The 26,645-nt window shown below is 37.1% G+C and overlaps 1 protein-coding gene across 4 annotated transcripts in view; it reads left to right on the top strand.

Annotated features, from left to right (window-relative positions):
* The window catches only part of FBXL4 (F-box and leucine rich repeat protein 4), a 79,000-nt gene extending 53,378 nt beyond the window's left edge, over positions 1-25,622 (top strand). For all 4 annotated transcript variants that reach the window (XM_066254395.1, XM_066254382.1, XM_066254388.1 and 1 more), the window contains 3 exons: positions 17,349-17,420; positions 20,789-21,101; positions 25,412-25,622. In XM_066254395.1, coding sequence (XP_066110492.1) covers positions 17,349-17,420; positions 20,789-21,101; positions 25,412-25,575 — 549 coding nt within the window. In that variant the 3' untranslated portion in view covers positions 25,576-25,622. The remainder of the gene's footprint in view (positions 1-17,348; positions 17,421-20,788; positions 21,102-25,411) is intronic.
* The last annotated feature ends 1,023 nt before the right edge of the window (positions 25,623-26,645 follow it).

The raw sequence follows: 26,645 nt of genomic DNA, 5'->3' as shown, positions 1-26,645 counted from the left end.
GTAGTGATAATATCATCGCAGTTCTATAGAATGTTTGGCTATGTGGTAAGGGAAATCCAATCTTTTTGAATGTTTTTTCCATAGATCCTTATAATATTATTCTTCCAGATAATATTTTTATCAAGGTTTTTATTAAGTACATGCATTGTACTTCATTTTGCTCTTTAATAAGGTTTTTCATCAGTTCATATAGGTCACTTCACTTCCAAGAACATGTTATAGTTTTCTTCATCAAAGTTTTATATCTTTCTGGTTAAATTGATTTCTTGCATTTTATAGTCTCAGGTGTACTATATTATTTTCTATTTAATTTTAATTTATTATTGTTAGTATAAAGGAAAAATGTTTTATATATTTATCTTGTATCTACTCACCTTACTAAATGTTTATAATTATTACAACTTTTTACTTATGTCTTTGGATTTTTCTAATGATATAGTTATATAATCTGGAAATAAATATACTTTTTTCAATATTTAAAGCATTTTTTTTTTTTGTATTTTTCTGAAGTTGGAAATGGGGCAATCAGACAGATTCCCTCATGCGCCGGACTGGGATCAATCCGGCACGCCCACCAGGGGGCGAGGCTCTGTTGCAACCAGAGCCATTCTAGCGCCTGAGGCAGAGGCCATAGAGCCATCCTCAGCGCCCGGGTCAACCTTGCTCCAATGGAGCCTTGGCTGCGGGAAGGGAAGAGAGAGACAGAGAGGAAAGAGAGGGGGAGGGGTGGAGAAGCAGATGGGCGCCTCTCCTGTGTGCCCTGGCCGGGAATAAAACCCGGGACTCCTGCACGCCAGGCCAACGCTCTACCACTGAGCCAACCTGCCAGGGCCATTACTAAGTTAGATAGAACTTAATAAATAATGTAGACTAATAGAGTCACAACAGGTATACCATTCTTATTTTAAATATAATGGGATATCTTCAATTTTTTATGTTTTTTATATTTATACAAAAAGTATTTAGTACATATATTATGTGCCAGACACTACTAGGCACTAGGACTTCAGTAGTGCCTATTGAAGACAACTCCTCATGCAGTTTACTAATTTTATTTGTTGTTTGATACTGTTATGTGATAAGTAGTCTTTATCTTTCTTGTTTGATTAAGAATATTTTATCAAAAATGTGTATTTTAAGTTATTAAAGCCTCTATTACCACATTTATCTTTTTTATTAATATAATGGCTTATGTTGAACAGCCCTTACTTTCCTGGAATAATCTGCACATATTTTTAATTTAATACATAGCTAGGTTAGACTGCCTAGGCAATGGCACAGTGGATAGAGTGTTGGACTAGGACGCGGAGGACCCAGGTTTGAAACCCCGAGGTCGCCAGCTTGAGTGCGAGCTCATCCAGCTTGAGCACAGGTTCACCAGCTTGAGTTGGTCACTCGCTTTGCTGTAGCCCCCCAGTCAAGACACATAGGAGAAAACAATCATTGAACAACTAAGGTGCCACAATGAAGAACTGATGCTTCTCATCTCTCTTTCTTCCTGTCTGCCTGTCCTTCTCTGTGACTTTCTCTCTGTCTCTGTCAAAAAAAAAAATACATAGCTAGGTTAATTTTCTAACATTTTAGAGCAAAACTGCTTGCATTTAGATTCTAGTTTTATCACTTACTAATTATGTTATCTTGCAGAGGTTTCTTGACCCCCTGTGCTTATGCTTTCCTGTCTATATTGAGGAAATAATAATAGTGTGCATCTCAAAGAGTTATTGTGAGGATTAAATAATTTAATATACATAAATTGTCTATAACAGTGCTTGGTTCATAGTAAATATTCTTTAAAGATTTACACTTATAAATACTTTTGCATCTGCATTCCTAAGTGAGATTGAATTGTGGTTTTCCTTTTCATACTATCTTACTAGATGTGGGCTAGGATTGTGATAGCATAGGAGAATGATTTGGGAGATCCCCATCTTTCTCTCTGATCTGGAATAACTTGAACAAATGGGAATTATCTGTTCGATAAAATTTACCTATAAAACCATCTGGGTGTATAGCTTTTTTTATTAGTAAATCAGAGTAGATACCTTTTTCTAGACATAGCCTTTTTTCTTATCTATGGAAGCCTGAAAGTATGTGAGTATAAGAACTTCTGTATAATGCAGAATTCCTGATTTTGGGCAAAATGTTTATCTTCAGTTTAACAGGTGAACTGTTATGGTGGAAAGAAGACTGATTCTAATTATGACCCTATCAGTAACAAGTTTAGTGATCTAGGTGAAGTTGTCTCAAATTTCTAGATTATTTATTTGTAAAATGAGAAGAACGCTGTCCCTGAAAGCTAGTGTAAAGATAGTGTTAGCCCGTGCATTTACAGGTCTGTAAAATAACGTATTGCTGATGCATAGGTGCTGTGTTTTTAAGTGGTTAGGCAGGCTATGCACGTTGCAGGTCTAGTTACCCAATATTAATGAACCTATAGCAGTAGGGTCAGAATTTCATTATATGCTGGTAGGTAGGACCTGGCATGCTGATGTGGCTTGTTTATGAGCCAATAGTGAAACAGGCAGTGGGCTCAGGGGGCTGGGCCTCTCTCTACCTGATGCATTTTACCAGCGTGGCTGCTGCGTTGACTACTTAGCCTCATGTATAACCTTGTCAGGAACTGGGGGTGTATCCCAGAGCATATCTTTGTCTGCTTGATTGCTGCTTTGGTAGTAAAGTAAAATGAGAGCAACCTTAAAACAAGTCCCAGTTGTCACTGTCACCAATTTTGACCTCAACGTTTTATGGTGTGGCCTAGGTGATTAAGATTTCTCTCCCAGCTCCACTGCTTTGGCTAATACTCTGGTAGCACTTTCCAGTGAGAGAAAGGAGCAATAAATAGGATTTTGTTGAGACTTTGGTTATTATTAAAACTGGTTAGCAGTAAGATTTGGGTCTTTGATTCATACATTATTTGATAATTTAAAAACTGGGAATATATTTGTTATTTAGTCTGTATAAAAGTACCAAGTCATAAAACTGTTCATATCTTGGCTTTCTCACAGGAAAGATTTCTGTGTTGGGTAAGTCATTTATACTAAGCTAAAAGATTTTTCATCTATTTAGGAAAAAAAAACCCAAAAACCTTGTACATAGGCTATTGAGAAGACCAAATTAGGTCATACATGTAGAAAAAAATACACTTTATAAATTAAATGGATTTGTGTAGATGTGAAAATGATAGCCTAGACTTACTCAGTATATTCCTTCACAGTTATCCCCACTTGCACCAAGTATTCTTATAGAGCTTCCTAAATAGGATCATCTTTTCTATCTTGTGCTAAGAGAGAGTTAGGCTGCATTATTTCTTTCATCCTTACAATTTGTTTCTTTAAAAAAGAATGTTTATTCCTAAATTGTAAACTTATAATGGGAGGAACCATGTTTGACTCTTTACTTCTTTACAATTAGTACATAGAACAATGTCTTAGTAAACTTATGTTGAATGAATAATAGCTATATTTTATCAATTTATTTTTTCATTATTAGATAAGTTAGTCAGCATGAGATAAGTTCATCTTCCTACAGAATAACGTCATTTACTAAGAACATGGGTGGGTTGGCCAACAACTTGAAAAAATTGTAAGAAAATATTTGAACTGTATTTGTTCAGAATTTTTAACCCTAAAAGATCATGAAATAGTTCAATTTGTTTTGTTAATTTATTTACTTCATGAGATCTTTTTCTATCTTTAGATGTGAAAATGATAGCCTAGATTTACTCAGTATATTCATACACAGTTATCCCCACTTGCACCAAGTATTCAAGGCTTGCAATGAAAAATAGCTTTATCAGAGAAGTAATAAATGTGTTCTTATAACATCACCTAAAATAAAATGTCAGAACTGGGGATGTATCCCATGCATATCCTTTGTGCTGCCTGAGTGCTGCTTTGGTAGTAAGGTAAAATGAGAGCAACCTTAAAACAAGCTAAATAAGCCATGTGTCGAGTTAGTGGTATACATTTGTAGAATTTCAGTAGTTGCAGAGCAGTAAATATGTGCTTGGTGAAGAACAAGGTACTACTACATTAAAGAAAGACAGAGTGGACTGTCTTTACAAGAAGCCCAGTGCATGCTTTAACAATGTCATAGGTTTAGTTGGAGAATGGTCTGAGTTGGGGAATCTTTTTAGAAGAGATGATTCTAGAACTGATATTTAAGCCCTGTATACTGTGTGATCCCAGTATAATTAGTGAAATGGATGATTAAATAGGGTAGCTTCCTTTTTTACTGAATTTGAGGGATCTTTTAGGGTTGCATAGGCAACACTTTAGACAAAAGATGAGAACTTAGAAGGAGACAGGAAAGAAACTTTAGTTGTACTTAGATTCTTCTACTGTCTGTGACAAGCAAGTAATCATACTAGAGTTAGATATAGAATGATTGGAAGGACTTTGTTTCAATTCTGTTGGTCCTTTTCTTCTCTAGTCACAAGATTCTTGTTATGTATGATAAGCATTGATTGCAAGCACTTCTTTAGCCATACATGATAATGTATTTGCATGTGATAAGTACTATAAAAGTTTAATTCATTAAATAGACTTTTAAGTACTTAAAGGGAAAATTTTTTATTTTGAAATAATTTGACTTAAAGTTTTATGCAAAACATTGCATAAAAAGCAGTTTCCTCTACAATATGCACACACACATATTTATTTTTTGCTGAACCATTTGAAAATAAATGACAGATATAATTATCCTTTAACCCTATAGGGGCAAATGTTAGCAGCATACTCTTAAATGCTTGTGTTATGAGCTGAATTGTATTACCCCAAAATTCATAGGTTGAAGTTTTAACTCCTCCTTGTCCCTCATAATGTATTGGAGATGAGGTCTTTAAAGAAGTAATTAAGATTAAGTGAAGTCATCAGGGTAGGCTTTAATCCAATATGACTGTTGTCTTTAAAAGAACTAGAGCCCTGGCCGGTTGGCTCAGCGGTAGAGCGTCGGCCTAGCGTGCGGAGGACCCGGGTTCGATTCTCGGCCAGGGCACACAGGAGAAGCGCCCATTTGCTTCTCCACCCCTCCGCCGCGCCTTCCTCTCTGTCTCTCTCTTCCCCTCCCGCAGCCAAGGCTCCATTGGAGCAAAAATGGCCCGGGCGCTGGGGTTGGCTCTGTGGCCTCTGCCCCAGGCACTAGAGTGGCTCTGGTCGCAACATGGCGACGCCCAGGATGGGCAGAGCATCGCCCCCTGGTGGGCAGAGCGTCGCCCCAAGGTGGGCGTGCCGGGTGGATCCCGGTCGGGGGCATGCGGGAGTCTGTCTGACTGTCTCTCCCTGTTTCCAGCTTCAGAAAAATGCAAAAAAAAAAAAAAAAAAAAAAAGAACTAGAGATTAGGTCATAGATATATGTGATGTCACCAGAAGAACATGGCCAGTTTCAAGCCAAGAAGTGAGACCTTAGAAAAAACTAACCCTGCAGACACCTTGATCTAAGACTTCTAGCCTCCAGAATTATGAAAAAATTCATTTATGTTGTTTAGGCTACCTAGCCTGTGGTATTTTGTTCTAGCAGCTGTGGCAAACTAATACAACTTTTAAAGGATGGCATAAGAACCACTTTTTAACATATTGCATAAAACGTATCTTTAGGTGAAGCTCTATGCTTTTCTAAAACAATCTGGATTCATGTTAGAAGTTTGAGCTTATTTACTTTTCTTTCTTTTGGAAAAAAAAATCTGGATTAGGGTGATATAGGTCATGACAGATAGCTCAGTAAGAATGTCACTCTGTTGCTTAGCAGCAGACAAGAAAACCAAGAGTGTTTTTAAACGTTGGAGGTATAAATGGAACACCTGCATCTAGTTTGATTGCCTCACTTCAAGAATGATAGAGCATAAATTGAAAGAATCTGAAGGAGTGAAAAAACTGATTATAGGTATTGTGGGGGACTAGTATATGACAGTAATCCGTAAGTGTGGTTCAGCAGCTGTTTACCTGGCCTACTGGGCTGGGACAACAGTTTCAAGGACCCCGCTGCCTTCATCATCATGAACTAGAAAACAACAAAAGTCGTTGATCTTTACTTCTGTTGGATATCAACACTCTTCTCCTATTTTTCTTTCTTCAATGCCAGTTTATTTGGCAGAATAGATACATAACTAAAAATGCATACCACCCTATCTGTTGATGAAAAGCACCTGGGCTTTCCTACAAAAGATACATAAACTGTCTTTTGGAAAATGTATGATTTGACATAGTGCCTTGAATTTGCTTTCTACCACATAGACACAGTGGTCTCCTTAAGTGCATTCTTATTTGATCTAAGGACACATTACTGTATGTTGGTAGGTAGAAACAGGGATGGCCTTTTTTTTAATAGAGCCAGTGCCACTAATAAACTCACTGTAAGATCAAACTGTATGGCAAATGAAAGTGATGGTCTTTCACTCAGCAGAGCTGGTGCTCATAACTAACCAAGACCATGAGGAGAAACTGAAATGGGAAGGACCTACTTTGGTCACCTAAAATGACTGATAGAGGCTGTCATTAGCTAACTGTCATCTAAAATGCAGTATATTTCAAACAGATTAATTTAGCTAGATAACATAAAACAAAAGGGTATTAACTTTTTGTTCTTAAACAGAATCAAATTAAGATTTTATTAATATATATTTAACTTATTGTCATATACTAAAACTAAAAAAATGTTTGATAAGTTGTTGATATATATCTCCAGGCAAGACTATTTCTATACTTCTCTCTATCTTGATTGGCTTTGGAGAAGTTCCAATGGGAATATGAGGCTTTAGGTGGGGTTGGGTGAATATGATCTAAGGAATGAGCTGCGGTTCTGTCAGGGTCAAGAAGTCTGACTTGTCAGGGTAATGGGGCTCTTGGAGGTCAGAATCATTAACCACCACACTCATGACAGTGACCAGTAAACCAGGTGTAAGGAATCTTCTTGGAAACAACAGAGATAGAAGATTATCACATTTTCACACCATTGGCATGTCACATGAGAAACCAAATTATAGTTATAAGACTCATTTGGTGAGTTTAGAATGAGAACACTGAGAATTATGTGACAAATGCTGGCACCATCTTAACAGGAAGAAAATACTTTTGAAAGAAGATAGATAAATTTTTTGAACCAGTGTATTCTTTTAGCTGGACAGTGACAACAGATATATGCCTCAGACTCCTCTTACGTGTTTCCTTGATAGTCTAACCCTTACCCCTTTGATTGAAACATTCTTTCTTATAAAAATAAGGTTACTGTCAAGTCCTGCTGATGTGCAAACTGCCATGATATTTTGACAGCATATCTCTGCCATCATTTATTATGGATTGATATGGAAATTAGTTATCTGTGAGGAAAGATATATTCAACTATATTATTATAGGAGAAATCCACAACAGTGGTAAAAATAGGGTCTGAAATGAGACAAGAGTGTAAGGCAGATGTATGTATTAAATCTTAGATTTTGTCTATCACACACATGCATTTCTGCAGTTCAACAAATAATGTGAACCTTTTACTAAATCTTCTATGCTAGAACCAAATTTCTGAGTTTGCGGTCTAGTGTAGCTTTAACCATCTAGAGTTAGGTTTAAAGAACTTTCCTTTTGTACCTCAAAGGCATGTGTAAGAGCTTTATTATGTCAAATATGGTCTTTAACCTTTTCTTTTGGAGATGAATCAGAAGTCTAATGTTTCCACTACAATGTTAATCTTTATTAAACCCTGAGGTCGCCAGCTTGATCTTTGACTCATATACATGACCCCATTGTCACTGACTTGAGCCCGAAGGTCACTGGCTTGAGCGAAGGACTCCACTGGCTCAGCTGGAGTCCCCAAGTCAAGGCACACATGAGAAAGCAATCAGTGAACAACTAAAGTGCCGCAACTATGAGTTGATACTTCTCATCCCTCTCCCTTCCTGTCTGTCTGTTCCTTTCTCTCTCTCTCTCTCTCTCTAAAAAAAAAAAAAATTAACCTGTAAAAAACAATATTATTTTCAAGTTGTAATCATGTATTGGTAAATAATCTATACTACATTGTGTACGTAAATTGTTTAAAAGGGAACAATTTGTAGTGGATGGTTTATAGCAAATCTATGTAAAGTAATTGAATTAAAATATTCTGGAATGATGAAGTTTATTTTTACATACAGCATAGAGCATAGTTAACTTTAAATAGTTCTCAAAATACTTCAACTTTTACTCTATATTTTTTTACCCAAATTTCTTTCTTTTTTTTAACTAATGGGGGGGACAGACGGACAGGATGGGAGAGAGATGAGAAGCACCAACTCATAGTTGTGGCACCTTAGTTGCACAGAAGATGGTGACCTCAGGGTTTCAAACCTGGGTCCTCAGCATCCCAGGCCAACGCTCTATCCACTGAACCACTGTCTGGTCAGGCCCAAATTTCTTGAGGTTGGAATACTGAGGGAAAAAAATGAGAGAAAGATTCACACATAAATGTGTGTTTTAATTTCCAATAATTGAGTGATTATGTTATTAGGACTTCCTTAGTGGTATTCATTATACAAATTTGTGAATTTTTATTTAGTGAATATGCTTTTATAAAATCCCATCTCATTATATGTAGATTTTGTTCAATGTATTTGAAATGTATCATGATCAGTGCAAGTACATTTGTTTGTGATCAGGTGATGTCATTAGTCTCTATACTTTAGCTACTGTATGTTTGTAATATATAAAACTTGTTATATGTTCCTTCAATATGCTTTCTAGAAGTCATGTGTTAGAGTAGAGAATATGGATTTGGAATCCTACTTAAGAATGTTATAATTAAGGGTTGCATTCTTTATTTAAGATAAGCAAAAGGTTTTAACTGAGTTTTAAAAGTTATAAACTAGTTATGACAAGTATAAATGTTGAATAGTTAACATAGTACTGCATATATTGATTTTATAATGTCTCACTATATTATAGTATTTACATAAAATACATTAATACAACTCTACTAAACCATAAATCTGGACTATGTAAAAATTATATGTGAGTGTTATAATAAACAACATTTTATCATTTTATTAGGTATTTTTGCTTAGCACTTCAGACTTTGGAGGATGAGAGGTTATGAAGTTTATGGACAGCATTTTTTAAAAGGCTGTCAATGATATTCAAATTCCTGCCTTCTTTTACCTCTTAATAACTTTCCTTGTAACAAGTAGAGGCATTGATAATAAGTCTCTTTAGTTTATGGTTAATTATTGGATTTTAGACCTGCTGAACTGGGTTAGTAGGTAGATTTTAGGTGGAAAGCAAAAGGATTCTTTTTTTATGAACATGTATTTTACTACCAGATGCCAGCGTTCATCTCGGGTATGCTTTGATAATTCTGTAGAAGAAATGTACATGATCAGTCATTTCTTAGTGAATTTCTTTCCACAGTGATTTAAATAAGGTTGACCTTGGACTAAAAATAACACACTCATTTGAAAATGAATGCTGCCTTGCATTATAAGAGTTACTAACTCTTTAAATTGTATTTTAACTTTATAGAGCTAGTCTTATGTTTCTCTTGAATGAATTTGAGAACTAACCACAGCAGAATTTGTGGACTTGGAGACCTAAAAGATATCTTAAGTCTTAAAAAAGAGATTCATAAAAATTTTCACATTTTATATTTGAATGCCTTTTTACAGTACACTAATATAGTTTTAATCCATCCATTTGTGTGTTCTAGAAGTGCTGCAAGTACTCATTACAGTAAAATTATTCTCTTTAATAGGAGTTGGCAAACTTTTTCTGTGAGGGCCCAAAAAATAAGTATTTTAGGCTCTGTAGGCCGTGTGATGTCTGTTACAACCACTCAGCCCCACTGTTGCTGTGTGAAAATAGCCGTGGACAATAAATAAATGAATGTGTGTGACTGCGTTCCAATCAAAGTGTATTTACAAAACAGTGAGTGGCCGGATCTGGCCTGTGGGCAGTCGTTTGCCAACTTCTGCTTTAAACCTGTTCTCCAAAATCAAGCACTTTTATATCTGGAAATGAAGACCTAGTTTCTCCTGTTTGCTTTAGCATGAATAGCACTACTTTAATTCTGAATATTAACAGCATGGTGAAAAATATCCTAGAGATATTCCACGAAGAAAAAGGCTAACTGAATTTGGAGAGGTTGCATACTGATCTCTAGATGTGTTTTTTAAACCTGGGTATTCATTCCCACAGTCTTTCGCTTATCATGAGCTCTGCTGGGCAAAGTCATGAGACTGTTCACTTGTGCTTGCTCACGTTAGTGCTGCCTGTCAACCCTTTGATTTCTCTCTACTTGACTCCTTGTTACATACCTCACAGCATCTCTTCCAAGGTCGACCGTGTTTCTTCCTTTAGCCGTCACCTCTGTCCACTCATAACTTGGTCTCAACATTTGATTTCACATGTCTTATTTAGCAAAGATATGTGATATCATTCAATATAAATCTCTTTTGTTCCATATTCTTTTTAAAGGTACAAATGAAAAAATTATACTTCTCTCTGCTATTAAATGAACTTTTAAATTCCGCATTTAATGTGAACTGTTTTAAGTTATTATAAAATATTTGCCTGAATATTATGCCATGTATTCCTCCTCTGTGACCTGAAATTCCTCCAAAATGCAGCTACCTTTCCACAAGATGTTTTCTAGATATATAATTATTAGAATCTTAATTCAACAATGAGTTGTTTGTGCCTTAAAATTATAATCTTTAAGATAGACAGTAAGCAATAGATAAGGAACAGTTCAAAGTCAACATGATATTCTTGACAATAAGTATTTTTTGTCTTATTCTAATTTTTAATTAAAGGAACCAATTCAACAGGGAACTAATTTCAAAGTCTATCCAAAGAATCTTGTTCCAGCATGCGGGCAGTCAGTTAGAGCTAGGTAACTATTTAGATGGCTGTCTAGACTCTCCAGGGGTTGCGTGGAAATCTTAGCGATAGGAGGATATGGGGCTTGGGCAGATATACCCAAAACCACACAGTGACCTGGCATTGGCCGCGCCTCCAGTTCAGAACTGAGCCAGGTCTCTGCGCTTTCCACACAGGTCCTGATTTGGATGGGGCAATCTGCAAGCCCCTTAGGGAAGAATAAAGACTGAGGGCAGAGGATTAGAGTTCAAAAGGTAAATAAACACATGTTTTTAAATAGAACAAGGAAACATTTTTTTAAAATAAAATTATGGACCATACATAGGCTAAAACAGCAAGAATAGGTATTGAAAAAGAGCTAATTGTAATAAAAAAAAAGTAGTTTGATAAATTCTAAATTAGACACAAAGAACTAAATTGGAAGAGTCTAAGGAATATACTTAAAGTTGTAAAAGCCTTGAATGTCAGGCACTGCTGTAAGTAGTTTATATATTATTTATTTATCTATTGCTGTCTGTCTACCCTTTGCCCCCAAACTTAATGGCTTAAAAAGCCCATGTTCATGATATCATGCAGTTTCTGTAGGTCAGGAAGCTGGGACTAGTTTGGCTGGGTAGTTTTGGCTCAGAGTTTTCAACAAGGTTGCAGCCAAGTTGTTGGGGAGGCTGCCGTCACCTGAGGGCTTGACTGCACCTGGAGGATTAGCATCCAGGCTCACGGCGTGGCTGTCGGCAGAGGACCTCTTTAGCTGGTGGTCAGAGGCCTCAGTTTCTCTCTTCATGGACCTCTCCTGCCTGAGTGTTCTCATGACATGACAGCTGAGTTTTTTTAAATGAGCAATGGGGGAGGGAAGAACCCAAAAGGAGCCACAGCCCTTTTATAACTGTATTTGTCAGAGTTTTCCAGGAAAACAGAAATAAAGAGAGAGAGTATGTGTGTACAGCTTTATTATAAGGAATTGGTTTGTGTGGTTATGGAGGTTGGCAAGTCCCGTGTCCTACCCAGTGAGTCAGAATGCTGGAGACTCTGGGGAACCAGTGGTGTAGTTCCAATGTCAAGGCCTGCGTACAGCCTTGGGACCCAGGAAGAGATGATGTTTCAGTTTGAGTCTGAAATCAGGAATAAGTGGATGTCCCAGTTCAAAGGTCATCAGGCAGGAAGAATTCTTTCTTTCTTGGGGGAGAGTCAGTCTTTTGTTTTATTCATGTCTTTGACTGATTGGATGAGGCCCACCCACATTAGAGAATAATATGCTGTACTTAGTATGCTTATTAAATATTAATCTCATTCAAAAACACTCTCACAGAGACATCCAGAATAGTGTTGGACCAAATATCTGGGCACCCTGTGGCCTACTCAGTATTAACTATCACAATAACCTAATATATCATCACTTCTGCTATGTTCTATTTGTTAAAAGTAAGTCACTATGTCCAGCCCACACTCAAAGGGGGAAGAATTAAGTTCCACTTCTGGGAGATAGGAAGATAGAATAATTTGTGGACATATTTTTTAAACTACTGTAGGTTCTGGTACTTGGGAGACTCCAATATTCTTTTTTTTTTTTTTTGTATTTTTCTGAAGCTGGAAACGGGGAGGCAGTCAGACAGACTCCCGCATGCGCCTGACCAGGATCCACCTGGCACGCCCACCAGGGGGCGATGCTCTGCCCATCTGGGGCATTGCTCTGTTGCAACCAGGGCCATTCTAGCGCCTGAGGGAGAGGCCATGGAGCCATCCCCAGCACCCGGGCCATCTTTGCTCCAATGGAGCCTTGGCTGCAGGAGGGGACGAGAGAGACAGAGGGGAAGGAGAGGGGGAGGGGTGGAGAAGCAGATGGGCGCCCCTCCTGTGTGCCCTGGCCAGGAATCAAACCCGGGACCTCCACACACCAGGCCAATGCTCTACCACTGAGCCAACCGGCCAGGGCTTCCAATATTCATTTAATAGGAGATTCAGAAGAAAGAAATAGAAGAAATGATAGAATAGCAATATTTGAAGAGAGAATTGTTAAGAATCTTGATTGTTCATGAAAAAAAGATATGGCTGTTCAAGTAAATGTTTACTCAGGATACCAAACAGAATAAATGAAAATAATTTTTTTTTTAATTTTTCTGAAGCTGGAAACAGGGAGGCAGTCAGAAAGACACTGGCATGCGCCAGACCGGGATCCACCTGGCACGCCCACCAGGGGGCGATGCTCTGCCCATCCGGGGCTTCGCTCTGTCGTGACCAGAGCCACTCTAGCGCCTGGGGCAGAGGCCAAGGAGCCATCCCTAGCGCCCGGGACATCTTTTTGTTCCAATGGAGACTCGGCTGCGGGAGGGGAAGAGAATAACAGAGAGGAAGGGGGTGGGGGTGGAGAAGCAGATGGGCGCTTCTGTGTGCCCTGGCCGGGAATCGAACCTGGGACTCCTGCACGCCAGGCTGATGCTCTACCACTGAGCCAACCGGCCAGGGCCTGAAAATAATTTTTTATCTAGACCTGTTGTGATGAAATTGCAGATATAAATGCTAAAGTGACAAGCTATCAGAGAAAAAAGACATATTACTTCCAGAGGAAGACAATTAGACTGACAGCAGACATCAAAATAATAGGTAATGGAGTAATACTTTCAAAATAAAGAAGGAAGATAGCTATAATCCTAAAATATTAAGCTTGGCTAAATTTTCATGAAAGATTGAGGAGATATATAAAGGCTAAATATGTTATTTAACTTTCTGAGACTCAGATTCCTTATCTATAAGTGGGAATAATGATATTTACCTTATAGGTTATTTTCTGCCATATTTACTGATATATTTCAAGTACCTAAGCAGTGCCTAACACATAATAGGTATTCAACAAATATCTATGATATATATACATATATATAATTTTTTTAATTTTTATTTTTTAATTTTTTTCTGAAGTTAGAAGCAGAGAGGCAGAGAGACAGACTCCCATATGTGCTCAATCAGGATCCACCAGGCAATCCCACCAGGGGGCGATGCTTTGCCCACCTGAACTTTGCTCCATTGCAACTGGAGCCATTCTAGCACCTGAGGCAGAGGCCATGGTACCATCCTTAGTGCCTGGGTCAACTTTGCTCCAAAGAGCCTTGGCTATGGGAGGGGAAAAGAGAGGTAGAGAGAAAGGAAAGGGGGAAGGGTGGTGGAGAAGCAGATGGGCGCTTCTCCTGTGTGCTCTGGCCAGGAATCAAACCCGAGACTTCCACACGCCAGGCTGACACTCTACCACTGAGCCAAGGCCTCAGCAAATATTTATTAAATGAATAAATAGGTTATTGTGAGGATTACTACATATAATTTACAGCATTTCTGACATGTTGATAACTACTCAATAAATGTTTTTGTTAAGATTTTACCACTCGTGAATACTCACTAAAAGAACTATTAAAAATATTTTTCAATAAGAAAATTTCAGAAGAGGGTTTCAGATATAGTAAACAATTATGACACAGAAATTGATAAAGTTCTAGTAAATTAAAAAATGATAATAGGAGTAGAAAGAAAAGCTAATCTTTAGCAGTGTTTTTAAAAAGGTAAACTAAATTTTTCAGGTGATTCTAACCTGTGAAAGAGGAAGAGGCCAAAAACATTAGAGTTTAAAGACTGAAGAAAGGGTATTTTCCTTACTATATTTATAGACTTTTACTACAAACTATAATAATTAAGACTGAAGTTTTAGTGCAGGGAAAGGCAAATAGACCAGTAAAACAAATGACCCAGAAGTAGACTTACACATATGAGGGAATTTGACATATGACAAAAAGTATCACAAATCAGTGGATATGGTAGAATCTTCAACAAATTGAACGGGGACAAATGGTTATTCCTAAGAAAATCTTGAAATTTGATATCTTAGCATGTATAAAAATCACTTTCAGTTGGTTAAAACCTAAGTGCTAAAAAGAAAACCTTTAAAAAATAATAATAGAAGAATATTCTTCCTTGGGTAAAGAGGGAACATTTAGAAAAGACAACGATACACACATCAAGATTGATGTGACTGTGTTAAAATTTAAAATTTCATGTCTCAGAAGATTCTATAAAAAAAGCTAAAAGACAAGTCTTAGGTTTAGGAAAGATATTTGTAATGAATGTAACTGACAGAGATTGGTATTCAGCGTAAAAAGAAAAGAATTCCTACAAGTGAAGAAGGAAGAAACAACCTAATTGAAAAATCAGTAAAAAATATGATTAAGCAATATACAGAACAGGTAGTATAAGTGGCCCATAAACACAAGGTTTTCAACCTCACTAGGAATTATACTAATGCAATTTATACCATTCCATACTCATCAGATAGGCAGATGATAAAAAGGATGAGAAGACTATATGTTGGCAAATTGCAGGGACCCCACATTCTTTTATAACTGGTGGAGTATCAATTGATACAATAACTCAGGAGTGCTGTTACGGAAAATCTAATAAAATCAGAGCATACATAAACACCTGGAAATTCTTCAATTAGTATGTACTCTTTTATAAATGCACAGGAAACACTAAGAATTTTTACTCTAATATTCTTTGTTATGGTAAAATTTGTAAGCAAACTAAATATTTGTCCAGTGAAAGTGTATGCTGTAGTATATTTGCATAGAATAGTATATAGCACTTAAAAAGTCAGTGAACTAAAGCCGTGAGTATCATTGTGGACACATCCCTCTCAAACACTGTTAAGGAAGATGCAGAAGTATATGCACAATATAATACTACTTATATAAAAACCATGGAGAACAATATTATATGCCATTTATAGACACATAATGTATAATAAACTTACATAATCTTCAGGCATGTTTTTAAACTCTGAGTCAGTATAAAGGTTAACTCTGAGAAAATATGTGAATGGGTGGATGGATATATAAACAGAGAAAGATAAGCAAAGGAAGCAAAATGGATTGTATACTGGACTGTATACTTATCTCTATATTATATTCTTCATTGTAAGTAATTTAAAAATAAATTACCAAACAAGGTCCATGATGAAGTGTGTGTGTGTGTGTGTGTGTGTGTTTGAGTGTGTATGTGTATGTTAATTTAAAATTTCTTATCCACAAGACTATATAGGATCCTCTCTAAAAATTATCTAATGTGTTCTGGATATTGCTAATGGGAAAGTATTACAAAACAACCTTGTTGTAAGAATCTGGTACTCTAATAAAAACAAACCTCATATCATTGCCCCATCTGTTATTAAGTTAAAATAGCTAAGTATTATGGAGAATATGAAAATTAACTTATCTTTATATATCTCTAATAATGTCAACATTCTGAGAGCTACATGGAATCGCCTTGTGTATGTTATAAGTTGTGTTAAAACTTAAGCATAAAATCAATATAAACCTTTTTTCCTAAATTTAAACAAATGCCCAACAATGATATTTCACTTAAGTCTACTATCTTACTAGGGCTTATTATAACTGTTGTTATTTTATTTTTGCCTTAAGTTTATTTTATCTGAAAAACTTTATTACTTTATCTTCTTAATGAGACTCTTATCTGGGTTTGAACAGGATGTTATGTATTGTCATTGACATATTTGTCATTCCCTCCCTACCTCGTATTTCTCAGTTTCTGAACTCTTGAAACAGATTAAACATGGGTTGTATGTCATCTTAATTTTGTTAGATATGATTTAGTTCAAATGTTTTGAAAGAAATTTGGCTGCATAAGTTGAAGTAGTTTTTTTATTAATTTATAAAATAAAAAATGAGAAATTTAAATGTTTTGCATTGTTTTTCACAAGTTTTCATGGCAGATGTCATGGAAATGAAGTTATGACTATTATGAGATATTTTAGATACCAGGATTATGTTGCAGCCTAGCATTTCTTTGGGTTTATTTAATGATAAGACTGTTTCCATTGCATTGATCAGGATAGATGGGCTGAAATGGCAGGAACATGACTTGAAAGTGCATGTTATATATGTTTCAGTCAGCATGTTGCTAGTGACAGGTGCTCAATGGTTGTTGGGGTCCTTGTCAGCAAAGAGAATCCTTTGACATTAAAGTCACCAGCCCAGTCCTGATTTCGGGTGACTCTATTGGCAGTTCCATCAGGCTGCAGCTGATCAGTGAATGTCAGAGCTGCTGCGGTTCCTCAGAGTGTCACTAGCCCACTATGGGGTTTTCTGCCATGGTTTTTGGAGGGAGGGGTTGTTTAGCTTGTCTTGTTGTTCAGTCTTAATGAGACTTTCAAATTGCTTACTTTTGGGAAGTGAAATTAGAGGGCACAGGGAATATAGGAATCTTTAGGGCATGCAAAACCATGTACAGACTGACGACTTACATGGAGACTAGTAATAATTACCTTGACTCCAAGCCAATCAATATGGGAGGAGTACCTGGGGACTCATTAAATGGCATTTGTGGTGTCTGTAACCTAGGTTTTGAGCTCTGTTTCAGGAGAAGTAGTGACAGCCTTTAATGTCTAATTGACCTCTTCTCTTTGTTTCACTTTCTTTCACTTTCCCTGTTTGCCTCTGATATGGTCCCTGATGGCAGCAAACAGCACTGCTCAGCATTTTGAACTTCTGTCCAGAGCTTCAACACCTCAGTTTGGGTAGTTGTGTAATGGTAAGTATTTAAAAATTCTTTAAACTCAATTACTCATTCCTTTTTTCTTCCCATGGGTGAATTTTATCCTGACTCATCCCACACCAAACCCACCACAGCTTTTCTGACTTATGGTCAACTATTGGACCCCACTTTCACACATTGTTCTTAAATTGAGAGTGTGTCCTTGAAACACTGATGTTACTTAGCCGTGAGAGCAAGGAGAGAAGTGTAGTGTGGTAGAAAGAGTGTGGTTCTGCTTCAGGTCAGACGTTATCTCAGACCAGTTATTTACCTTTCTGTGTTTCTTTATAAAGTAAGTTATCAATCGCACCCAAATGCCAGTTGTTCAGTAAGGTTTTCACAAAGCTAAATTTAGTTTTTAAGTTCTGAGATTATTTCTGGAAATGTTGATGATAGTCGATAGGTTTGTTTGCTTTTGTTTCATTGGCCTTAGTGGGTGAGATAAAAAGATGGGTAGTCTATGTTGGAACTCCTTTCATTTTTTTTAAATTTTCTGGTTCATTAAATCCAAAAGCCAAGACTGTTTGACTAGATATTCTATAAAGTCATTTCCAACTTTAAATTATGATTTATATGCCATTGAAGGGCTCATGGGATGAGTTAAATCTTTTTCATATAAATTGTATGACTTATAAGTAATTCTAACACTCAAGGGACTTAGTTCTCTTTGTGTTTGCGTGTTCAAGTGTATGCACGTGCTTGCATGTATGCACACTCAGGCATGTATGTACACTCACAGGTATGTATGCACACTCACAGGCATGTGTGCACACTCACAGGTAATGCATCTCCCAATATAATTGTGAGCAATCCATTCCTCCTCAAGGCAGATTTAGGAGGTCCCCAACCATTCCAGTTTTGATTCACTTATTAGGAAGACCAGAATAAGCAGGATGGTTGCAAGATTCTCGACATTTTCTCCTGGTGTCCTAGACTTGGAGTCAACAGGTACAGTCACAGACCTAAAATAGATCCCATCTAAACACCTTTTAGACCTCAATAATGACTTCAGAGATGCCCCAAGGTTTGGCAAGGTAGGCTGAAGAGGCCAATTATAGTGACATATTTGTCTCCACATCCCTCTAGTGTTAAATTCTGGAGGTTAGGCCTAATTAATCTCCAACTGTAGGCTCAGGCCCATCCTGGTCTCTGAAAACATGTTGAGATCCCACTAATTCAGCATTAGGTTTTCTTTACTTCTGACCAAATTCTTACCTTAGTAAGTTATGTCATGAGCTTCTTTCTGCTGGATCCCTCAGGCTCTCTGAATGGGTCCATTCAATTGGCAGTTTCTCTGATAATAAGTGTTTTTCCTTTGCTTAAACCAGTGTTTTCCAACTTTACCTATTTTTTCTATATTACATTTATTCATATGTAATATACCATGGTAAATACTGCTTTATAAAAATAAGCTATTTTAAAATTAAACTATGTAGTTACTAGTTAAATATTGTGACCATTGATATTTGTTGTCAGGAAATGAAATACTAAGGACTTGACCTTAAAGTTCAGAAGTAATGCTAGTATTGCTGATATTACTACTATCATGATTGAAACATTTCATACTTGTCATAGAAATACCATTTTTACTTCACAGAAGGTCCAGAGGTTGCCAGGACAGCAGCATAGACAGCTCTTAGTTGATACTCTTATACTGTGTTCTCTCAGTTTCTTTTCTGTCAACTGACTGAAAGGTCAATTAGCTATTGTATTACTGACTACCAAAATAATTGCAATCAGAATTATAAGTTTTGAGAAATTTTTTGATTGTTTCCTCCTAAAGAAGCAAATTGCTGCACTAATTGTCAGAGCTGCAGTTTTGTGTTAGGCAGGCACACTCACTGAGTGAAGAGTCATATCCTCCTTGTCTGTTGCTCGTGGCTTCTGCATCATGTCAACCTACTCAGTTGCTAAAGACCAAAACATTAGAAACCATCACCACTGTATCTAGTCCATAAGCCTTTGTTACTGACTCAAAATACAGCCCCGAGTCTGTCCATTTCTCCAGTTCCACTGCTTCTTCCTTAATCCAACCCCCTGTCATCTCTCCTCTAAGCTAGTAGGCTTCTTCACTGGGCCGCCATCCCATTCTCACCCACTGTAGGCCATCTTTCAGATCGAATTAGGAGGGGGTTTTGTTTGTTCTCATATAAATCATATTTGTTTCTAACCCTCCAGTTATTTCCCCGCCACTTAAAATAAAAACTCTTTCATGGCCTAGTGGCCTAGCCCGAGTGAAACTCCATGCTCACAGCCAGCCCTCTCCCTCAGTACCCAGACCCGTGCTGATCTTAATTTCTGTTCTTTGAGGGCACTGAGTTCATCCTGGAGATCCCAACACAGCCACTTCCTCCCTCAGCTTCTGACATTCCTACTGTTCTCACATCATCCTGTTTTATTATTTTCACAGCCCTTACCACTCTCTGGATTTATTTTACTGATTTTTTTGTCTTATGTCTTTTCCAAAAATGCAAACAAAGTCTATGCTGGTTCACTGTTGTTCCTAGCATCTGAAGTGATGCTGGTACATAGTAGTTGAGAATATGGTTAAACAAATAAACAAAAGAAAAAAAAATTGGATTTGTTGGCAATTTTATTTCTTTTTGACTTCTGGTGATAATTTTGGTCCTTGGTTATAACAAAATCAAATGAACGTCTTAAAATTTAAGAACTCGTTTAAAGAAATGTTATTAAAGCATATAAAGCCTATTAACTTAAATGTTTAATCTTTGATAAAGGCTTATCCTGTGGTCTTGAAGTAAAATCATTGGATACCTGCTATAACTGACAATGATTAACTTGTTGTAATCGAAAATTATCTTTGTATTGTATATTCAATCCCCAAATGCCACATTTAACACAGAACTAATATCCTCCTTAGTACTATCGGCATATTCCTATACTATTTTAGACCCTAGTGAAGTGTACGCCTTTGTCAGGGAGATCTTGTGTTTCTACCAAAGTTGGTTAATTTTATTTAAAACAGAAGAAGCGAGGCTTTGCCAGCAAGTAGCAACAGCAAGGTCAAGGTGGCAGGCATACCGGGCCGATGCGGACTCCTCAGATTCTGCGTGAGAGATTTCAGACTTGGACTACTTTCGGATTTCATTCATTAATGAGGATTTCATTCATTAACATCCTCTCTCTGGAGTTCTGTTAAATAGATTTTTAAGTAAGTGATTACACTTGCTGTTTTATGAAATGGCAAGTCTGTGGGATGAGTGGGCAGATCTGAATTAATGAGAATGTGGGTATGTTTACGTGGAAGCAAACAGTAGGACATGATTAAGAATGTTTTAACTCGCTTGAAACAGTTTATATTTCTGAGTGTAATACCTAAAAATTTGGAATTATTTGATTTCCAGATTGAAGACTATGATGTGATAGCTAGCATGATAGGAGCCAAGTGTAAAAAGCTGCGCACCCTGGACCTGTGGAGGTGTAAGAACATCACTGAGAATGGGATAGCAGAACTAGCTTCGGGGTGTCCGCTCCTGGAGGAGCTCGACCTCGGCTGGTGCCCCACTCTGCAGAGTAGCACCGGCTGCTTCGCCAGACTGGCACGCCAGCTCCCAAACTTGCAAAAACTCTTTCTCACGGCCAATAGGTCTGTGTGTGACACAGACATCGAAGAACTGGCCTGTAATTGTGCCAGATTACGGCAACTGGACATATTAGGTAAGGATATAAAATACCACTTTGTTTTAAAGCCTTAACATAAAAGCTAATTTCAGATTTTTTGCAAGAAAAAAAAATGTTCTTGGGTACGATAAAAATTTTTCCTGATAAGACTGCTTGCTTTGATAGGAAGGACAAAGTAGGTTAATTGTATATCTGTAGTTGAGTAAAGAGTGAGGATAATAACAGTATTTTATGGGTGAACCCATCAGAAAGCTCTAAATAAGCATTAATTCTTAGTCTAGTAAAAAGAGTGAGAATTTATATGAGCTGTGTTCTCCATTTTTATTAAGGACATTTAAGAAGTTAATCTATTTGTATAAAGAATTCAAGATATATATGTATATAATAAAAGCTTGATTAAGAAATATTATAAAATCTCCATCCCTAATAATTCTAGTTTTTAGGAATACCCCAAGGCAGAGATCATGAAAATTGTTTTCAGTTCTGGAATTTTTGTGTCCTTATTGCAGTTTCTCAGCCCGGGACTCTGTGAGTTTTTGTTACTTCTTACATTAGCCGGAAGTCCTAGCAATGCCACAGTTCAAACTGCCCACACAGTTGTTACTTTGTGAAGCTACATAGCCCTTGCACTATGTTCTGTGGTAATCCTTTAGTGCTAAGAGATTAAACCAGGAAGTTGTAATTATATTTTTTGTGTTTACTAAACATTCAACAAAAAGAAAACCTGAAGATTTTTAACACCTGTGTTTGTGGTTTTAGTTAAAATCTCTTCACAGTCCAGGTTTATGACGCATTTGTAGAGGTTTCTTATATCATTGCCTGTTACTTATTCAGGCTACTTCTAGGCAGAAATTAATTCTTACTGAAAAATTTAAGGAGAAATTCTTGCCTATGAAATGCACGCGTTGGGCTACATACTCATCTAGGTTATATTTTCCTTAATTTTCCTAGCTCAGGGAGTTGGACGTCATTGCCTTTTTATATGTGGCATTGCAGGAGTTCAGATTCCTGGGTTTTGGCCTCACAGTCAGTACCATTTTTTGGTAACACCACACCTACCTACCTTGCTTGTTTCTTTTTCTTCCTACCCCAGTTCCCCCATGAATTAACCTAAAGATGTATTTATAAGAGAAATATTTTGGAAAACTCAAGAAAAAGTAATAAATTCACAGGGAAAATGAAGAAGGATGACCAGGACCTTTTAAAATGCATTATTCATTGCATCAGGCTTCACTTCAGAGGATAGTGCTGTCATTGGTTAGAATCTATTTTACGCTCTCCATCCAAAACAAAGGAAAAGAGAAAATCCTCCTGCGCTGGAAAGGAAGAGTATCCGGTCTGGAGGAGGTGCTGCAAAACCAGGGACGTCGGGTCCCCCTGACACCACAGCACAGCTGTGATGGGCAGTGGGCGTGGTTGTCAGCTGGCCTAACTGGTGTATAAGTGTATAAATTGCTTGATAGAGACAGAAAAGAGAATTAGGTAAGAAGCACAGTGACATTTTGAAAACATTTGTAGCTTTCATGATCATAAGAGCAAGGAAGTGCCATTATCTATTATGCTAAAACTAATTACAAATGGAGGACAGCCATCGCACAAATATATTGGAAAATCATATTTCAAATATAAAAAGTACAGTAAAAAAATATCAGTGGTAATAATGTAAGCAGCAATTTACTGTATGCATTATACTGTTCTGAGCATATTTTAACTGACTTAATCCTCACAGCCACCTTACAAGGTAGTCATTAGTGTTAGCTACACATGATTAAAGAGGTTGAAATAGATTAAGTGATCTGCCCAGGGTCTCATGGCCAAAAGGGAATCTGGATTTGAATCAGTCTGTGCTCCTGAACACTGTGCTACATTTTCATCATTTTTATTGTTTTTGGTTTCTTTTCATCCTTAATTTTTTTATTTTTTAAGGATTCTTAGTTAAACCAAGCAGATGCCAATTATTTTACTTGTCATTTTGTGATTAGCACGTATGAAGGTTAAGTGGCATACCTTTTTCCTACTGAAAACATTGATCAGTACAAAGCTGAGTAAGACACGGTATCTGCTTTCAGAGTTTACAACCTAGCAAGGAGTAGTAAAACAAGTATGTACTGGGTGGGCCAAAGTGGATTTATAGTTGTGAGTACGTGAAGCACAGTTTATTCTTGTGTTATTATTTCTTATTATATTATTTATCTGTATTATAACTGTAACCTACTTTTGTGCACCCCAGAATATAAACATAATACAAACTAGAAGCAAGTCCATTTTGATGGGGCTCAAAGAAAAGAGAGTGTATATGATTAAAGAAATAAGGAAAAGCTTAATTTAAAAGGTTAATGTGTATTTGAAAGCTATCCTTGAAAAGTGAATAGGAAACAGGGATCGAAGGGCATTTTAGGAAGAATAAATAGAATGAAACAAAAGCATAGGAGTTAAAAAATACAGAATATCTTCAGAGGTTAGTTAATCTAATCTGATGGAGAGTTTTGAATACCAGGTGAAGAATCTGCACAGAAGGGAGAACTATTTTCAGGTTTTTAATTAGGGCTGAGAGTGATATATTTAGAGCTGTGTTTTAGGAATATTAATCTGGAAACTAGTAGGTGAACTGGAGAAAGAAGAGATCAAAATCAGAGAGATTAGCTGCAATAATCCATCTAATAAGGGTCCAAACCAAGGTCATGGCATTGGGAAATTAACCACCATCACTTTATTTCTTCATTTATTCCACCCTTATTGATCAAATACCATGGCAGGCATTGTTTTAAACCGTGGAAATATGTCAGTGAACAGGATGGATATGGCCCCTGCCCTGAAAGAGCAGACTGACTGAAAACATAATTGTGTCACAGTGAATAACAAAGCAAAGCACAGAATGCTCTGGAAGCCTAAGATGGGGGGACCTAGCCTCGTTAAGTCTTCAATCTCGACTTCCTTTCCTGGCATTCTCTAGGGGCTCCTGATTTATTAGGAAACTCAGGTTGTAATGACCAAGACTGGAAAATAGAAAATAGAAAGTAACTGCAATCCTAGGTAAAAGGCAGCACATAGCCAATTGTCTTAGTTGTGGTTCTCTGGTCTCCTGTAACAGAAATCCCCTCAAGATTACTTAACCGTAAGAAAAAGAAGGTTATTGTGAAGATACAGGTATCTCCCTCAATCCTATCGGTAGGTGCTAGCTATATGGTCAGACCTCAGGAGGGACTGGGAAACCATCACAAGGCAGGAAGCTATTTTCTGTTTTTCTTCCTGTCTCTATCCTGCCCCCTTCCCACCCTCTTCAGTTTATTTGCTCAGAAAGACTTTTACATCTGCTTCTCTCTTTGGTTTACCTTGCTCTTTTGTCATGCTTGTCACCTCTGCTTCTCCAGATACACGTGGCCAGACATAACAAACCCAACCCAGTTTTCTGTGTCTTCAGTTCAGGGGACCTATGGACACTGAGGCTTTACCAAATTCTAATTATGGATCTTCAGGAGAATCCGGATTGGTTTGGTGAGGGCCAGACACAACCTTGGTGGCAGGGTGCTTACAGCTTCCAGAGCCCGTGTTAGGTAGGGAGTAGAAAGGAGTTCTCAGAGAAAAGGCGTGAGTTAATGTTGCAGAAACTAATCCCCATCCCAGCAGATATACATGGAGTCCAGTTGTGGTTTCCCCCAGTAAAGCTGTAGCTAAAGAAAGTTCTGTTACAGTAGATGACATCAGAGCTGAGTAATAATTTGGCTTCCATCTGAATACCCCATAATCACTTCAAATTTAACATGGATGAAATAGTACTCATCATCCACTGCCTGTCTTCCAGTACTGCCATTTTATACCCACCACTGGCTGTACAGCCTCGCAAGCTGTGTGGTAGTTATCTGCTTTCCACTCTGGTCACTGAGTTCCTTGCACCTCCAGTGCTTGAAACAGAGGTTTCTACTGGGTAGCTGCTCATTAATTCCATTGCATAGAATTAGAGGTTGAATCATGGTAAGCGTTGCTGCCTCATTTGACCCGTGGATGAAGGAAAAGGAGATTTAAATAGTTTTGAGCTGGGATGACAGAACTAGCAAAGTCTGGAGGAGCTGATTGGAAAGGGCAGGAGATAGGAATGAAGAGAGTGGAGAGAGTATTGACAGAAAATGCCAAACTGTCTGGGAAAAGTCAGTTTTTATTTGTTTACAGGGCTGTTTTAATATGAAGTCTTTTAACAAATGTTTTTAATTTTTAAATGGCAGTTTATTTTAAGTACATATATTTAAAACAATAAAGGAGCTGTTCATCAGAACATTATATATACACACATATATATATAAATAATATTTAAAGTGTTTGATGTGCTTTTGGTTTTTTTTCTTAAACAGGAACAAGAATGGTAAGTCCAGCATCCTTAAGAAAACTCCTGGAATCCTGTAAAGACCTTGCCCTACTTGATGTATCTTTCTGTTCTCAGATTGATAATAGAGCTGTGCTGGAATTCAATGTGAGCTTTCCAAAAGTGTTCATAAAAAAGAGCTTCACTCAGTGACTTAAATATATTCTATAATAAAATTAATGTGCTTTTGTAGGGTTTTATTTTAGAGTTGGTTTTGCTTTTTTGTGCATAGTTTTTATAATGGTGGAAATATCTTAACCCACTGAAACACTTGTAGATTTTAAAGATCCATGTGAAGTATTATGAAATACAAATAGGTATTGCCAAATACATGTTAATCCATGAGAAGAATATGAGTTTCTTTGAGGATATTTATCACTTGGAAGGCATTGATAGAATTCTATTAGAGTCCTTCTTCTCTTGATAATATCCTTTTAGCATGTTATTACATTGCTGATTAATCACTTCCAATGGAAAATTAAGTGAAGTTTCCTTGATTGCACAACTGAATAAATTTTGGAAAATGGAAGTTTTCTTTATACTTGCTTAGGGGTCCAAAAAAATGCTGTTGGACCTGTAGTTTGATCTCAGAGCTCAGAAAATCTCTTGCAGATGTATATGAAAATGGAGATCTTGCTTATTTCTTACCTTTTGATAGCACAAGATGTATATATAAAGCAGCTTGATATTACTCCATAATTCAAACAATGTTAGTTGTCATCAAAATTACATAAGCATGTTTCATATATAAACACTCTTTTTTCCTCCTCCGGAGTTTCTGACTCAGTAGAATTTGCATTACTAATAAATAGTCAGTCAGTGCTGCTGCTGCTGCTGCTCCGAGAGCCACCCTTTAAAAATCACTGCTCTAGAACTGCCCTTGGGTCAGTCCTTGGGTCTGGAGGCTTTTTCAAATTTCAGTGATTCTCATATACCGTGGGAATACCTACTACTTATTTTGCACTGTTTCAATTTTTGGTTGAATTCATTACAAAGCATTATCAAGTCTGCAACAAAAACTGAATCCCAAAGCCCTTCAGTGTTTTATAATACAAAGGGGGAGAGGTTCCTCGGGTTACAGAACCCGAATTTGGTGTAAGTCATAATATACCCTTGCCTAAGTCACTTACCTATCCTAACACAATTGTAAAATCATAATCTAGAACATAAAACACAACTAAGCCACAGAAAAAGAATATTCTTTCGCCGTACGCAACCAAACT

Source organism: Saccopteryx bilineata, chromosome 1, assembly GCF_036850765.1.
Source record: "Saccopteryx bilineata isolate mSacBil1 chromosome 1, mSacBil1_pri_phased_curated, whole genome shotgun sequence".
NCBI lineage: Eukaryota > Metazoa > Chordata > Mammalia > Chiroptera > Emballonuridae > Saccopteryx > Saccopteryx bilineata.
The sequence above is the reverse complement of the archived record's forward strand: the minus strand, read 5'-3'. Positions and strand labels throughout refer to the sequence as shown.